The 18,344-nt window shown below is 37.6% G+C and overlaps 1 protein-coding gene across 1 annotated transcript in view; it reads left to right on the forward strand.

Annotated features, from left to right (window-relative positions):
- Nucleotides 1-417: 417 nt before the first annotated feature.
- LOC150102373 (sodium-dependent glucose transporter 1A-like) overlaps nt 418-18,344 on the forward strand; it is an 82,931-nt gene continuing 65,004 nt past the window's right edge. The window contains exon 1 of the mRNA XM_090399179.1: nt 418-504. Within this exon, the coding sequence (XP_090255305.1) occupies nt 433-504 (72 nt within the window). The 5' untranslated portion in view covers nt 418-432. The remainder of the gene's footprint in view (nt 505-18,344) is intronic.

Below are 18,344 nucleotides of genomic sequence, written 5' to 3' on the forward strand. Positions count from 1 at the left end.
GTGTTGGGTGTATGGGGTTGCCAGATATAAGGGATACAGGGAGGGTGATTAAGTTTAAGATCAAGATCAAAACTTCATAGATACCTGATGTTAATTAATCTTCTGAAGTGAAATTATTGGAAAGCATTATACAAAAGCTGCTACATGAGAACATCAAGGGTAAGCATCTTGAATATAATTGACTTGTTCAAATTTGGGATGAAGTAATGCTTGTAAGGGATATTGTTATTTTAACAAGTTTCATCCAGAAATAAAGCAATAAACTTAAGTTTTATTGTTTGAGACAAGAAGAAAGCTTCTTTGTATAAAGTTTATATTTGTTTAATTATTTCTGTCAATTAGTAAAAGTAATTTATAGTTAATGAATTATAAATCAATATAATATTTGCTTATTTCAAAATAGCAGGTTTCTTTTGATGTAAATCTTCAAAAATGCCAGTGATGACACCAAAAACACTTCGCTATGCACGTACTTTCAATCTTTATCTTGCTTTTTTATCTCTGGTAAGTCCATTTCTTGACAGTGCAATATATTTAATTTATAACAATTATCTTTACAAAATTGACTTATAGTATAATTTTTTTAAAAGGTATAATTATTAGCACTTTAGATGTGAAACCAATTTATCTTGCAATGAATACACTGATCTTTTTTTTAATGTGAAAGTATACTTTTTCTTTAATATAAAAATATGCTTGAAAGTTGTTCCAGTAATTAAACCCAGAAAAGAAGCATCTGGCAAAGTCATTAAATACAGTTAGCAAATACAAAACCCACCCATGAAATAACCTTTTAGGGCTGGGAGCAACATAAAATAAATAAAAAAAAGTCTTCTAAATGTTTCTGATGATTATGAAAATCTTAGGAGACAGCTTGGAGCTATATTGGAATGATGTATTAATGGTGGTAAGGAGATAAATGCTGCACAGAAACTGACCAAACAATATTATTATTATTATTATTATTATTATTATTATTATTATTACCCCAAGACCTCATGGAGTCAAAGACTCATCTGGGAGGTCTTTTTATCACACACACAGCTCATCATACCCTTGAACACATTCAAACTCCTTGCAGACACTACACTCTCAGGCAAGGCATTCCAATCATTTACAACTCTGCACGAGAAAAACCTGCCTCTCACTCCCCTACTCACACCTTCTTTATACAGTTTCCAGGGATGACCTCTGGTTCTCCCCAGATCTCCCACTATTTTCTGCAGAACTTCTCCAGCATTGATCCTGAGAGTGTAGTGTCTGCAAGGAGTTTGAATGTGTTCAAGGGTATGATGAGCTGTGTGTGTGATAAAAAGACCCCTTACCAACTTGTAGGTCTCTATCATATCTCCCCTCTTCCTCCTGTCTACCAGACTCTGTAAATTGCATCTTCTTAATCTTTCCTCATACTCAACATTCCACAGGTCAGAAACTACCTTAGTCAGTCGCCTTTGGACCCTTTCCAACATCTCTTCATCCTTCTGAAAACCCGGTGACCAAATCTGGGCACAATAGTCCATGTGTGGCCTAATCAAAGCCTTATACAACGGAACAAGAATCTCCCTACTTCTACACATCAGTGTCCTCTGCATCATTCCCAGAAGCCTTTGTGTTGTCTTCACAATTTTGGCTATGTGTCCCCTAAATTTCAGATCCTTATCCACTATCACCCCCAGATCTCTTATTTCTTCCACCTCCAACAATATATCCTCACCAAGCATAAATTCTGCATCCCATCTTTGTTTTCCAAATTTTAAAACCTTACGTTTTGCAACATTAAACTCACATCCCCATTTTCGTGCCCATTCACTCAATTTATTCAAGTCTTCTTGCAAGGCCACAACATCTTAACTACACTTTATGGTTCGTCCCAACTTTGCATCATCTGCAAACAACTCAATATCTCCATCCAAATCTTCACCTATATCATTAATATACAAATTAAACAGTAATGACCCTGAAACAGACCCCTGAGGCACTCTACTAGTGACTTTCCTTTTCCTGGATGTTGCACCCCCATACACAACCTGTTGATACCTGTCAGATAGCCAGTCCAATCCAATGCACTAATCTAATATCCAACCCCATCTGTTCCAGTTTGACTATCAATTTATCATGAGGTACTCTATCAAAAGCCTTTGCGAAATCTAAGTATATCACTGTGTATCCCTCTCCTCTGTCCAAGGAAGCAGTCACTTTATTGTAATAAGTAAGTAGATTACTAAAACATGACCTCCTTTTAGCAAATTCATGCTATCCATCAAAGATAATATCATTGTTGTCAACCCAACTCTGGATCCTAGTTCTCACAAGCTTCTCCAACAACTTAACCACAACACCTGACACACACAGATAAGCCTGTAATTTGATTTCATTTTAAAAATTTTATGGAATTTACAACCATTTTAAAAAAACTTTTTTTATCATCCCGACGTTTCGATCTTCACATCAAGATCATCATCTGGAGCGTACATAAATATACAGGACAAGCTGAGTTACATCATTAACTGTAAGCTAGAGAAACAATGATTTGATCACATGTTATTCTACTGGCGTGACCTCTGGTGGAAAAAAAAATACAAAAATAAAAATAAAAAATAAAATAAAAAATAAATTTTTACATCAAGCTAAATTCTAGTTTTACAATGACAGGAATAAATATTCTTTTAGATGGTTTTCTTTCAGAAACAATTGGTGTCCTATTTTTAGTGTTACAATTCTTATTTTTGATTTACAATACTGGATTTTCTACAGTCCTGTTTATAGTTGTTCTTGGTGAGGAAGGTCGAATATATATCTTCCATATGTTTGGGATTTTTAAACCATCATTGTTGTTCAGATTGGGGTGGTTGCTGATAATCTCACAGGCTTCCTTGAATTTCCGTTCATACCATGTTCTAGTGTGATGTAGACATCTGGTGGTTTTCCAGTCAGTTCTGTGTAAGGTATTCAGGGTATGATCAGAAAGACCAGCTTCACCATAATTATTATATTTAATGTGTCGTTTATGTTCTTTTTGTCTAATAGGAATAGTGCATCCTGTTTCTCCTATATATGGTATGTTGCAAGTACAATAAATCCGGTATACTCCAGGGTGAGCTAGTGGAGGGAGTGGGTCTTCGGATGAGTTGAGCTTTTTAATTTTGATAAGCTTTTTGATTTTGATTTTGATTTTGATAAGCTTTTTAATTTTGCAGGAGGTTTAAAGGTGGCTTTGAGGTTGTACTTTTGTAGTACTCTGTTTATTTTGTCTGATATTCCTTTAATGTAGGGAATGGTTATAGTTTTACTGTAGTCTGGTTTGTCTTTGTTTTTTATTGTGGTTTTGTAGAGAATTTTGTTTATAGTGTTTTGGCTGTATCCGTTTTTTTGTAAGTTATTACTTACAAAATAACTTACAAAATTATAAGTTAAACAACACAAACGCATACAGTTCACAACTGAAATTGAAAAACACAACACACATCCGTTTCTAGATACACTTGTCACACGTCTTCCCTCGGGCAATCTTTCCTTCACTGTTTACCGAAAACCGACACATACGGGACAATATATATACATAACCCATTGCTCCACCTTTGCACCGAGTTGCCTGGTGTTGTACCACCTTAACCCAGTCCTGAAGATACTTTCAGGCGCAAACTTTGTTTGCTCACACTTGGATAAAGGATTAAACTAAATTTATTATACTCTAACCAAGTGGAAAATAAACTTTCAACATCTTTCTCTAAATCCAGAGTAATTTATTAAAAAAGGGTGGCACACCAATTGGCAATTCCTATAGGTGGAGATGACCTGCTAATGCTTCTGCCTGATATCTCGACTTGGGCCTGGCTCCCACTGAAGAGACCTCAATAAAGGTCGAAACCGGTCTGGGTAGTGGCCCTTCCCTTAATGCATAACAATAGACATATCCGCAAGGAGATGTGTTTTGCATTATAGGAGATACTAGGATAGGAGTGTTGGTAGCTTGCTCCACCTTTGCAACGAGTTGCCCTGGTGTGTACCACCTTAACCCAGTCCTGAAGATACTTTCAGGCGCAAACTTTGTTTGCTCACACTTGGATAAAGGATTAAACTAAATTTATTATACATAAAGGGGGATAAGGCTGTGGCTACAAATTTTAGGCTAATCTGTATATCTGGAGTCATAGTGAAGGTACTAGAGAGAGAGAAATTGTTGAGAAGTAGGATATAGAAATAGATTGATAACAGCCATATTCTCTTGGTTATTCAGCATGGGTTTGTTAATGGGAGATCATGTTTCAGTAACTTACTTATGTACTATAATAAGGTGACAGATACCTTGGACATGGGAGATAGCTTTTGATAGGCTACCACATGACAAGCCGGTAAATAAATTGAAACAAATGGAATTGGATAACAGACTTCTGAGTTGGACCAGTGATTAGCTATCAGATAGGTATCAGAAAGTTGTGTATGGGGGGGGGGATGCATATCCCAAAAGGGAAGGTCACTAGTGATGTACTGCAAGGGTCAGTTTGGGACCATTGTTGTTCAGTTTATATATTAATGATATTGGGATGGGTTTAACTAGTAATATTCAGCTGTTTGCAGATGGTAAAAAACTGGGAAGAGCAATGCAGAGTCAAGCAGATGTTATGGCCTTACAAGAGGACTTGCATAAATTGATAAGCGGAACCGTCAATTCAGTGTTGCAAAGTGTAAGGTTTTGAGATTTGGTAAGCGATGAAGGGATGCAAAGTATACACTTGGTCAGGAAATTTTAAAGTAGAGGAGCTGAGAGATCTAAGAGTGATGGTGGACAATGACCTGAAATTCAGGGACCACATTGCACAAGTTGTGAAGATGTCACATCAGATAATGACAATGACTGCAGAAGATCCTGACTTGCAGCCATTGTATGCAAGGCCTTGATCAGGCCTCATATGGATTATTGTGCACAGATTTGGTCACCAAGTTTTCATGGTGACGAGGATATGTTAGAAAGGATCCAGAAGTGGACCGCTGCGCAGATCAAAGCCGAGGTAGATGAAGTTCATGGGGACTCTGCATCAGCATTTAAGACTATTTATTTTTGGATAAATGAGTTTAAATGTGGTCTTAAGTCCATTGAAGATGAAGTGTGCTCCAGACACCCGACTGAGGTCACTATGAAGAAAATGATTGACAAAATCCATCGTATCATTATGGAAGACCACTGAGTGAAAGTGCGTGAGATTGCCGAGATTTTAGGTATCTCAGCTGAATGGCGGGTGTATAATATCCTGCATGAAAAATTGCATACGAAAAAGGCTGTGTGTGTGTGTGTGTGTGTGTGTGTGTGTGTGTGTGTGTGTGTGTGTGTGTGTGTGTGTGTGTGTGTGAGATATAGATGCCGCAATTGTTGACTGTCAGTCAAAAATGCATGTGAAAAGACATTTCAGCACAGTGTTTGGCTATGTTTAATCCCAATTAGCAGGATTTTTTGCCTTGATTCATGATTGTGGATGAAACTTGGATCCACCACTACACACCTGAGTCCAAGCAGCAGTCATAACAGTGGACAATGCCCTGTGAAAGAGCACTGCAAAAAGCAAAGACTGTCAGTTGGGAAGGTGATGGCCACTGTTTTTTGGAATTCCCAAGGAATTTTCATGACAGATTATTTGGAGTCTGTTATCCAGTCTATTAACTGGAATCTATCATGCGTCATTCTTGGATTGTTTAAAAGAAGAACTGAAGAAATTGGTGCACAAAACTCTTTCATCAAGACAATGCATTGTCCCACATATCGGCCGTTGCAATGGCAAAATTGCACAAGTTGGTTCCACCTCCACCGTATTCTTTGGACTTGGCATGTGACTTCTTCTTGTTCCCAAACTTAAAAATTTGGCTCGGTGGGGAAAAAATTTTCTTCGAACGAGGATGTCATCAAGGACGTCAATGATAGCAAAGGTTGGTCGATTGGTAGAGCCTCTGCTACTAATGGCTCACGCAAAAAGTTAAGCAAGTTTGAGCATGGTTAGTAGTTGGAAGGGATCAATGGTTCGATGCTGTTGGCACACTCTCCTTCGATGAGTCTTTGGACTCCCTAGAGCTATAAAATAATAATAATAATATGACTATTTTGCACAATTTGACAAATCCTACTTTTTAGATGGGATGAAAAAATTGGAAACTCGCTGGACCAAATGTGTAGACCTTGATGGAAACTATGTTGAAAAATAAAGATGATTTTTTCCAAAAAAATGTGTTTAACTTTTTTTACCAAACTTTTCAAACAACCCTTGTAGAATAGTTACTGATCTTAACCTTGGAATGATGTTGATGATACTGAAATTAATAAAGATGTAACAGAAATTTTGGCAATGAACACTGAAGTAATAGCATCAAATGTCTTTAATTAGCACTTCAAGGATTTGCATCTTCTAGAAGAGTGTTTAATCAGAAAAGAAACTGTTTCTGTGATTACAGAATATAGTCTATCACTCAGGCTGCTTATGAACAGGATTTCATATTTCTGTGAGAAGGAAGAAGAGTAACTTCAGCAATAATGCAATACTTGATCAAACCTCACAGCACATGTGAGTCCTGCCAGTACACTAGACCTAGAATCTGCATTCTGTCTCACGGACCATTGAAGTAATTAAATTAGAGAATTTTATCCAGTTGAGTTTAGCAGGCATACAATGCCACTTCTGCAGCATGTTAATATGTTTTTTGAAAAACTACATTTGGGACTTTGTATCTATTTAACACATAAAATGACTTCTGGAAAATATATTAAATAATAATAATTATTATTATATCTAAGCACTTCCAGGAGTACTCATCAAAGGAGGACCCACTGCAAGTCATGTGGTGTCCTGTACAATGCCTAAATACTTGTATCTTTCTTGAAAACATTTGCTGAAAATGCACTGATTCTATTCACTCATCACATGCCATAAGAAAACTACACATGCTTCCTGACCACAACCTTACTCAGCTTCCAAGAATGACCCCAAATTCTCTCTCTCTTGCTCTTTCCACCTGCCGTGAGTTGTATAGTTTCTCTTGTACCTATAATGTAAAGATTTTTACTATCAACTTGAATATTTCTGTCATGCTTTCAATAAGTCTTCTATTTCTCAATCTCTGCAGACTGCATTCCTTCCTTGTCTTCATATATTAAACTCCATGGGCCAGATAGCATCGTCACTATGTAAATGATGACCATTTCATTGTTTTATACTCCATTGAACCTAGGTTACGCTATCTGAGCACAGCAGTCCACTTATGTTCTTATTAAAACTTGTAAAGTGGGAGAATAATTTCTTTATTCCTACAGACTAGTATTATATTCAAAATCACAGTCATCCAATGTGATTACTTAACCACCTTAGCAGTAATCTCCAAATTTTAACTTGCTAACTGCTATCACCTCTAGGTTTCTAGTTTCATTAACCACTTGCAGCAAATTCTTTTAATATCATGCTCATCCTGCAAAATACATAACTTCGCACTTAGTAATAAAATTACATTGATGTCTGGTAAGAATTGCATAATCAGTCTTTTCAAGGTCAGCTGAAAGGATTCTATATCATGCGTGTCTGTGTCCTTTTTTGCTCAATCCAACTTCACATCATTAGAATATAATTGGAAATGATCCTCCACACCATTCCCTATGTTATTAACATATAAGTTAAACAGCAGTGGTCCAAGCATAGCACCAATGTTACCACATAGATGACACTTTTTATTGGAGTCAGCATGTTTATACATAAATCTGGTCACCTGGTTTTCAGTGTGATGAGGAGACATTGGAGAGGGTCTGGAGGCTAATGATTAAGACAATATCAGGACTTTGGACTGCTGGCTATGGAGAGAAGTTGAAAAAATGTGGATTGCACAGTTTGGTGGATAGGAGGAAAAGAGGTGATATGATAGAAACATTTAAGTTAGTGAGAGTATTTTATTGGATTAATCCAGATGAGATTATAAAAAGAGTAGAAGGTGAAAGGGAAAAAACTAGAGGAGGTCATCCCTGGAAGTGATGTAAGAGTGAGGGATGTGAGGAGTAGATTTTTTACATGAAGAATTGTCAGTGAATGGAACACATTACCAGAATGTGTTGTTAATGCAAGGAGTGTTAAGGATTTTAAGATTTGGTACGATAAATATGTTGTCAGTTGAATGAGCCTCCTATGATGAGTCTGCCGACTACATGGAGGGTGCAATAATAATAATAATAATAATTATTATTATTATTATTATTATTATTCAGTTTGGATTCTGCCACTTTCATTGATAGCCATGTCACAAGTCTATTTGCACATTTATCTCTTGAGTTTATACACACCTTCCATGCAGAATCATGTCACGAATTAAAGATGCCAAGAGATTATATTCCAGATTAAATCCTATATCTAAGTGTAAGCAAACAAAGTTTGCACATGAAGTAACTCAATTGTATATAGGCTAATGACTTAACATCACTTGCCTTCAATAAAGAATTAAACCAGGAATATAATTTCTTGGCATCTTTAATGTATAGTATAACCAGGTGGAAAAACTTTCAACAGTAACAAAAAAAAAATAATCTTGTCAGGTGGCAAAGTCCAGTAGTATCATGATATATCATCATCAAATTCCTGCCATGTACCCTCAAGGGGATATGACAGTACTACATGAAAAATTTACATCATTACTAACTTCCTATCTACAATTTTCCTCCAGATCAGTCTGTTACTTGTCAAGACTCCAATATTATCAGATCTTATATTTCTGTCGTCTAAGGCACTTTGTACCCAATCAAACCACCTATATCTTGGTCTTCCTCTGGGTCGTTTTCCTGCCAACTTGGCAGAGAACACATCATCATCATTATCATCAAATTCCTGCCATGTACCCTCAAGGGGTGTACAGGATATGATAGTACTACATGAAAAAATTATATCATTACTAACTTCTTATCTACAATTTTCCTCCAAATCAGTCTGTTACTTGTCAAGACTCCAACATTATCAGATCTTATATTTCTATCGTCTAAGGCACTTTGTACCGTATCAATCCAACTATATCTTGGTCTTCCTCTGGGTCATTATCCTGCCAACCTGGCAGAGAACACTTGTTTTGCTAATCTTTTCTCTCCCATTCTATTTAAGTGACCATACCACCTGAGATTAGCTCTGCTAACACATTCATGGATGCTGACAATGTCAAGTTCTTTCCTAATATCCTCATTTTTAATATGATATTGCCATTGATGCCATCTGTTCATGCCTCTAATCTTTCTCAGGACTCTCATATCTGTGGTCTCTAGTCTTTGGTCAAGTGTTTTACTTCTGACCCAGCTCTCAGATCCATAAGTTAAAACTGGTTTGAACACTGTCTTGTATACAGCTAATTTAGTGTTCCGACTAATTTCTCTCTTATTCCATATGAATTTATTCAATTGACTTCCCACCATACCATCTTTGCTGATTCTGTTGTCTATGTCCATATTTAATTTACCATCTTCACTAAAAATTGTGCCTAAGTAGCTGAAATGCTTTGCTTGTTTCACAGGTTCTCCATTCACAACACAGTTGACATTTTCAATGATTTTGCCTATTTTCATTGTCTTTGTCTTTTTATTGCTGACCTTCATACCATATCTATTACAACAGCTATTCAATTTAGTCAGAGAATCTTGCAGACTTGTAGCGGATTTATTTAGAAGTATAACATCATCTGCATAAAGCAAAGAGCTGACATTAATATTTCCAATTTTGATATCATGTTTAATACCACATTCCTTCATAATGTGATCCATATAGATAATGAATAACAGAGGGGATAATGTACATCCTTGTCTCACACCAGATTTAACATTAAACCATCTTCCTGTACTTCCTTCAATTCTAACTGCTGACTTACAACTCAAATAAAGACTAAGTATTGCTTGATATAATGCCCCATTGACACCATATAACTGCAGCGTATTGAATAGCTTCTCTCTTGGCACCTTGTCATATGCCTTTTCCAAATCGACAAAACTTAAATATAGATCTTTGTTATATTCCCATGCTTTCTTGACTATTTGTCGCAAAGTGAAGATCTGATCCTGACAGCCTCTATTTGGCCTGAATCCAGCTTGTTCTTCACCAAGCTTTTCTTCCACAATTCTTCTCAACCGTTTCTCAAGTATACTTGCATAGATCTTGCCAGGAACACTCAGTTGGGAAATACCTCTATAATTCTCACATTCAGTTTTATTTCCCTTTTTATATATGGGTACTATGAGAGCTCTACTCCAGTCATCGGGAATTCGTCCCTCTGTGCAGGCTTTCTGAACTATGCAGTGCAGCCACTGTAAGACTTTTATACCACCATACTTCAGCATTTCTGGTCGAATATCATCTACTCCTGCTGCCTTTCCACGTTTCAAGCCTTTGATGGCTTTTTCTATATCAAGTATGGATATGTATTCCTGACTGCATGCCTGGTCAGTGCTTTTTACCACTGTGCTGTCATCACTGCTTGTTTCATTTAACAGTTTTTCAAAGTAATTACTCCATACCTCAAGGATATCTTTTTCTCCCGTTTTCATGTCACCTTTATCATCTCTAACTCCTTTTACAGCACTCTTTCCTCCATTCCTAAGCTTCTTCAATAACCTCCAGAATATTTTGCAACCTTCTTGATATTTATTTTCTATATTCTTGCCAAAGTCCTCCCATGACTTTTGTTTAGCTAGTTTTACACAGTGTTTAGAATTTTTGCATTTGTCTCTGTATTCTCTAAGAGAACAAGCTGACTTATTTGACAGGAACTTTTGATATGTTTTCTTCTTTTCCTTCACTGCCTCTTTAACTTCTGTGTCCACCAGGGAGTTCTGTTTTTTTATCCTTGCAGACAACCTCACCACGTGCCTCTCTGGCAGAATCAATCAATGTTTTCTTCAAAGTTTGCCACTGAATCTTCAAGGTTTGATTCCTGTTCTCAAACTCTTTCATTTTTTTTTCAATAATCTTTGTGTATACAGTTCACATCTGAGAGCTGCTCAACTTTTATTCGCTTTAAAACTTTCTTACATGTTATTCTTTTCAATATGAAATTCAATTTTATCCTGCTCAAGACTAAATAGTGATCACTTCCAATTTCAAATCCTCTGTACACTCTGGTGTCCTGCACCAAGGAGAAAGCATCACTATCAACAATAACATAGTCAATGAGACTTTTCTTAATTCTAGCCTCTTCTCTCCATGTGAATTTGTGCACATTTTTATGTTGGAACATGGTGTTAGTAATAACCAGTCCATGTCCTGAGCAGAAATCCAACAGATATTTGCCATTATTATTAGCTTTGCTCTTTTCTCCAAATTTTCCCAAAATATTTTTGTATGTCTCACAATCATTTCCTACTCTGCTCTTTAGATCCCCAACAAGGACCAACTTTTCGTTTTTCATTGTGGCAGTTGCTTTTTCTAAAGCCTCAAAAAATTCCTCCACTTCTACCTTAGTAGAACCTTCTGTGGAACCATAGGCACAAATAAGTCTCATTGTCCAATTCCCCATTCTGATATTTGCCCACATTACTCTACTTGAGACTGACTGCCATTCAAGAAGATTAGCCTCGTATTTTGTGTTGAATACAATGCTACTCCTTCTTTTCCTTGATTGTCATTGCCTGAATATAACATTTTGTATTTATTGCTCAGATTTGTTTCAGTCACTCCTATTATGTCGATCTGGTACTTATCTAATTCCTCAGCTAGCTCCATTTCTTTGCCATTCAGGCTTCTTACGTTGATAGTACCGATCTTTAACTCTGGTGATGTTGAGTTGGGGTTTGTTTTCAGATTTGTTCCAGTAGCTGATTTTTTGCTGTTCGCCCTGGTTCCCTGGCGAAAACAACGGGGCCTTGTTTAACTTTCTTTCTTGTTTAACAAAATTTCAGCCGGCATGAAATTTTGTCATGTTGTACCATCAGAACAATTGTTTTGCTAATCTCTCCTCACCCATTCTGTTTAAGTGACCATACCACCTGAGATTAGCTCTGCTAAAGCATTCCTGGATGCTGACAATGTCAAGTTCTTTCCTAATATTCTCGTTTTTAATATGATATTGCCATTGATGCCATCTGTTCACGCCTCTAATCTTTCTCAGGACTCTCATATCTGCGGTCTCTAGTCTTTGGTCAAGCGTTTTACTTCTGACCCAGCTATCAGGTCCATATGTTAAAACTGGTTTGAACACTGTCTTGTATACAGCTAATTTAGTGTTCCGACTAATTTCTCTCATATTCCATATGAATTTATTCAATTGACTTCCTACCATACCAATTTTATTGATTCTCTTGTCTATTTCCATATTTAATTTACCATCTTCACTAAAATTCATGCCTAAGTAGCCGAAATGTTTTACTTGTTCCACAGGTTCTCCATTCACAACACAGTTGACATTTTCAATGATTCTGCCTATTTTCATTGTGTTTGTTTTTTTATTGCTGAATTTCATACCATATCTATTACAACTGTTATTCAATTTAGTCAGAGAATCTTTCCGACTTGTAGCGGATTTATTTAGAAGTATAACATCGTCCACATAAAGCAAAAAGCTCACATTAACATCTCCAATTCTGATATCATGTTTAATACCACTTTCCTTCATAATGTGATCCATATAGATAATGAATAACAGAGGGGATAATGTACATCCTTGTGTCACACCACATTTGACATTAAACCATCTTCCTGTACTTCCTTCAATTCTAACTGCTGACTTACAACTCAAATAAAGACTAAGTATTGCTTGATATAATGCCCCATCGACACACCATATAACTGTAGCGTATTCAATAGCTTCTCTCTTTTTTTGATCTGATCATTTCATCAAAGGATGTAATTGTGAGTTGGGTTTCGCACTTTCCTCCATTTGGCAAGAGTGATCACCTGGGTTGTTGATAGCCATATGCAGCCCTGTGAGGAAAGGATATATGTGGAAGTATAAGGGTGGTGATTATGACAAGCTTAGGAGTCAGCTTGGAGATATAGCATGGAATGAGGAGTTGTGTAGTAAGGAAATAGATGCTGCTTATAAACTGACAAAGAAATACATAACAGCATCAATGTGTGAATGTATTCTGAAGATCGAAAGGCTGAATAAGATAGGTGAAAAATGGATGAATGAAGGGCTTAAACATGAAATCTGGAGAAAGAAGGCGCTTTGGAGGCAGTACAAGACGAATAATGGTAATAATCAAATACATGAAAAGTATAAAGATCAAACCAGGAGAGTGACTCAGTTAGTAAGGAAAACAAAGGTGCAGTATGAGCAGAAATTGGTAAATCAGATGAAGAAAAACCCTACAGAGTTTTTTAGATGTATGGCAAGTAGAAGGAAGTTTAATAGATGATGATAATAAAATGGTAACTGCTGCAGAAGACATTGTTGAAGTATTCAGTGATCAGTTTCATCCTCATCAAGGTGGAATCATGAGGAAATTAAGTGTAGAGGACATAGGAGAGGATGGCTTAATTGTGAGTGAGCAGGAGGCATTTGAGGAATTAAATATCCTTAATGTCAATAAGATGATAAGATTTGATGTCATATTGCATGTGTCTTAAGGGAATGTTCCAGGGAATTCGTAGTAGCATTGGCATGCCAGTTTGATAACAGTCTTACAACAGCACAGGTTCCAAGGGAGTGGAAAGAAGGCAAAAATGTTTCACTGCATGAAGTTGGTGATAAGGCTGTGGCTTAAAATTATAGGTCAATCTCTATATCTGGAGTTGTGGTGAAGGTACTAGAGAGAGATTGTTGAGAAGTAGGATACAGAAATGGGTTGATAATAGCAGTATTTTCTGTGGTTATTAGCATAGATTTGTTAAAGGGAGATCATGTTTTAATAACTTACTTATGTACTATAATAAAGTGACAAATATCTTGGACAGGGGAGATGCATATACAGTGTTATACTTAAATTTTCCAAAAGCTTTTGATAGACTGCCACGGGGGGACTTTTGGCCTCAAGCACCACACATCGCCACTGGGCACGGTCCTCTGCGACTGTCCGCCACGTTCTGGCTTCCAGCCCGACAGCCTGCAGGTCTTCCTTCTCCTGATCCGCCCATAAGTGAACTGCCACATTATAAATTGTTAAATAAACTGAAAGAAATGGGATTGGATAGCAGACTAGTAAGTTGGCTGGCTATTAGATAGGTATCAGAAAGAAAAATATTGTATATTGGGGTTCATTGTAGGAGAGTCATTAGTAGAGTGCAGTGAGGATTTGTATTGAGGCCATTATTGTTCAATTTGTATATTAATGATATTGGGATGGGTTTAACTGATGATATGCAGCTGTTTACAGATGATGCAAAATTGGGAGGAGCAATGCATGGCCTTACAGGGGGACTTTAATAGATTGCAAGAGTGGGCAGGTAAGTGGAACTGCCAATTCACTGTTGCAGTGTAAAGTTTTGAAATTTGGTAAGCAATGATGGGATGCAAAGTATACATTTTGGGAACCTTTAAGGGAGGTGAAGAGATGAGAGATCTGGGAGTGGTGGTGGAGGAAAATGACCTGAATTCAGGGGCCACATTTCACGAAATAAGGAGGTTATGCTGCCAATAATCGATGTGAGGCCTTGATCAGGCCTCACATGGATTATTGTGCACAGATTTGTCACTGGGTTTGATGGTGATGAAGATATGTTAGAAAGGAACCAGAGAAGATTCACTAAGTTGGTCGGTGGTCTCTGGAATGTGGAATATGAAGACAGATTGAGAGAATGTAAATTGCAAAGCCTCTTGAATAGGAGGAGAGGGGGAGGGGATATGATTGAGACAAATAAGCTAGTCAGGGGTTGTTATCAGGTTAACATGAAAGAGATTTTTATTAGAATGGGAGAGGGGGGTGGGTATAGAACAAGAGTCATCCCATGGAAATGGTATGAGGTGGATGTGTGCAGAGGAGTGAGGAGCAAGTTTTTTGCACGGAGAGTGGTTGGTGAGTGGAATGTATTGCCTGAGTGTATTTGTTGTGAATGTAGACACATTGAATCATTTTCAGGCACGGTTGTATGAGCATTGTGGGTGATAGTGTGTACCTCCCACGATGAGCCTCTGACTCCGTGGAGGTCAGATGTTAATAATAATAATAATAATATATGCTTTCCCTTTCTCCAACACTGCTATCACTCTATTGTAAAATGTGAAAATTACTAAATTATAAAATTAAAATTACTAAATAAGATCCACTTTTGTTAAACCAGTGCAGATCAAAGTTCTATCTACCATTCTCTGAATTCAGGTCCATCCGCTCATACACAGGTTAGGGGCATTGTTAATTCCTTTGCATATTTTCCTTTACGATATGAGCCAATATTCCAACAAGTCTCTCTATATGATTGTATCAAGCTTAGCAGAGAGGCTGTTAAGCTTGTTAAAGAGATTTTGTCATAAGCAGCATTCCACAAACCTGTCACCAGCTTGGTCACTTGTTTGTGGAACTCTTCACCATCTCATGATCCTCAAGAAACACATGTGATGTGACCAAATCTGTGAAGGTGTGCAGGTGTTCAAAGCAGTCAAGATGTACTGAATCATATTCTTATAAAGAAGTATAATAACTTCTCTATCTTTACTTGTCAGTGTGTGTTCAGCATCCAGGAGATCCTATGGGCTATTATTATTTAACAGGCACCTCCATGGAGTCCTAATATATAGGAGAACTAAACTATCAACCATCATAGATCATAGGAGAACCAAACTATCAACACAATATTTATTGTACCTCTTCTTGAAACCATTAACAGACAAAGTATTCACAACTGACTCAGGCAACCCATTCCATTCATTCATCACTCTCCAAGCTAAAAGTCCTCATGCCCTTGCTAACAATACTCATACCCAACTTTCAGGGATGACTTCTTGTTCTGTACCTCTAAGCCAAGTGCGGAAACATTTTCCCCTGCATCAGTCCTATAAAACCCTTTAAGTAACTTGAATGTTCCTATCATATCCCCCCCCATTTGCAACCCACTTTTGCAACCCAAAACTCTTAATCTATCCTCATAGGGAGCATTCCACACATCATTCACCATTTTAGTCACTTGCTTCTGGATCCTCTCCACTACTCATACCCAAGAAACCTAGGTGGCCAGATCTGAGCATAGTAATCCAGATGTGGTCATATCAAGGCTTATAAAGAGAATCTGAGCTACCTGTGAGAAGCTACCCTGGCTACTTTAGTAATATGCTCTCCAAACTTCAACTCTCTATCTACTACTACTACTTCCTCCAAATCCCTGGCTTCATCTGTTTCCTGGAGTAAGTATAGTTCCCTTAATTTGGGAACTGTAATCAAATTACACAGCTTGTAATCTTTGTATCTCAAAATGCATCACTTTTCTACATTAACATGACATCCATTATGTTTTATCCATACTGTCAGCCTATTTAAATCATCCTGCAAGCTCTCTACATCATCTCAATTAACTATTACCTTACCTAACTTTGCATCGTCAGCAAATATCCCTGAAATATATATTCTTTCACATTATTTCCTATATCATTTATGTACAAATTTAAAAGCAGCAGCACAAGCATGGAGCCCTGTGGCATACCACTAGTCATCTGGCTTCTCCATATCCATCCCTATTTGTTGCAGTTTGCCTAACAGAGTTCCATGTGGTATCCTTTCAGATGCCTTTGCAAAATCCAGTACTATTGTTATGCCAACTTTTGCAACATGTTCTGCAAACTTCAACTTCATAGCAGCTTCTCATATCAATTTGAATCAATTTCTCATATATTAGAACTATATTTTCTAATCTGAAGAAAGATGATCCAGACTGCTATATACACAGCACTGATGTATAAGCTCTTCTACTTCTCATCATCATCATCGCTAGGTGGCCAAGGTGTTGCACGTGCGTTCATACCGCTCCTGCCTTCCCCCACCTTTTATACGTTTATCCGAAAGGAAGGACTTAATTTTTTATATCGGTAAAATCTCCAAGCTGAGAGCTATCTACTCATACTAGCCGTGTACGCGTAAGTGTAGTGATAAGTGATTTATGACAGTTTTCTTCTCCTGGTGTACGAGTTCGTATATATCTTCAATTTCGACGCCATAATTCCTTCTCCGACACCTGCACCCCTCACCTGAGGCTATAGCCAGAGAAGGATTAACCGCCATGGCAACGGCACATTCATGCACTACCAAGGATTTAGCAATTCAAAGACCCCCTACGACTTCGAACCCGGAAGGAAGAGCTAAGTTCACATGGACAACAGGTCAGTCAATTCAAAATCTTACGCTAATGTTGTATCTAATGGAAATATCCCATTGTCTCACAAAACACTGATCTCACACGAAAGCCACATCAGCCAGCAGTAAACCGATCAACGCAAAAATAACTACCACTATTACGAACGTCATTTCCAGAGAAAATGGGATTGTTATTTTCGCCACCAAAGAAAACATCCCATTAGAAGATTATCTGACGGCGATCGCCAAAATTGTACCCGCAAAAAATATTACTGACGCTTCCCGCGTAGCTGGAACTGTGCAGGTATATTTTAGCCATATCTCATGGGCACAAACGGTACTGCAAAAAGGCGTCGATATTGGCGATTATCACTTCGAAGCAGCCCCAATAGCACTGGCCCCAACAAAAGTAACAGTATCAAATGTTCCCCCTGAAATTCCTCATCAACTCATCAGATCCATGTTATCAAGATACGGTTCTGTCACAGGAAAAATACGCACATTGTCAGCAGCCACGAAGAAGCCCGAATTTTTCCATGTCAAAAGCTTTCGGAGACAGGCATTAATGCACTTTCCAAACAACGACGCACTACACGACCTCACAAAATTAATCAACACGAACATAAATGGAATAACCTACACTTTCTACTTATCCTCCTCATCACAGTGCTTCTTCTGTCATGAAGATGGTCACATTAGGAAACATTGTCCCTATATTACCAACAGTTCATCAACAAACATCCCAGCCCAAAATAGCAAACCAGTTGAACAGAATAACAACGTACATGAAGAAACTCAAAGCATAGGAAAAAGTAAACCAAAAATTCTCTCCACATCACGAACTTCGGAGGAAAGAAAATCCCGAACGGAAAAGACAGCGCTCATGTCGCTATTGAACATCAGCCAAGTATTGAGATCCAAGGCTCTGATAACGAAGTCTCAGAGCACGAAAACACCGATCCTCCCAACAGAGATGACAAGGATGAACAAATTAAAAGCAATCCCCAGGCCCAGCAATCAGAATCACCAACCCAGCCTCCCATAAATTCAAAACTTCACCGTATAGAAGAAACTACTCAAAATGGCCTTTCATCACCTGCAGCCAGCCAAGGAGGAACAGAGCTCCCAGACAATGAGG

This window comes from Typopeltis vanoorti, chromosome 10, assembly GCF_054136105.1.
Source record: "Typopeltis vanoorti isolate ZY-2024b chromosome 10, IOZ_Tvanoo_1.0, whole genome shotgun sequence".
Lineage (NCBI taxonomy): Eukaryota > Metazoa > Arthropoda > Arachnida > Uropygi > Thelyphonidae > Typopeltis > Typopeltis vanoorti.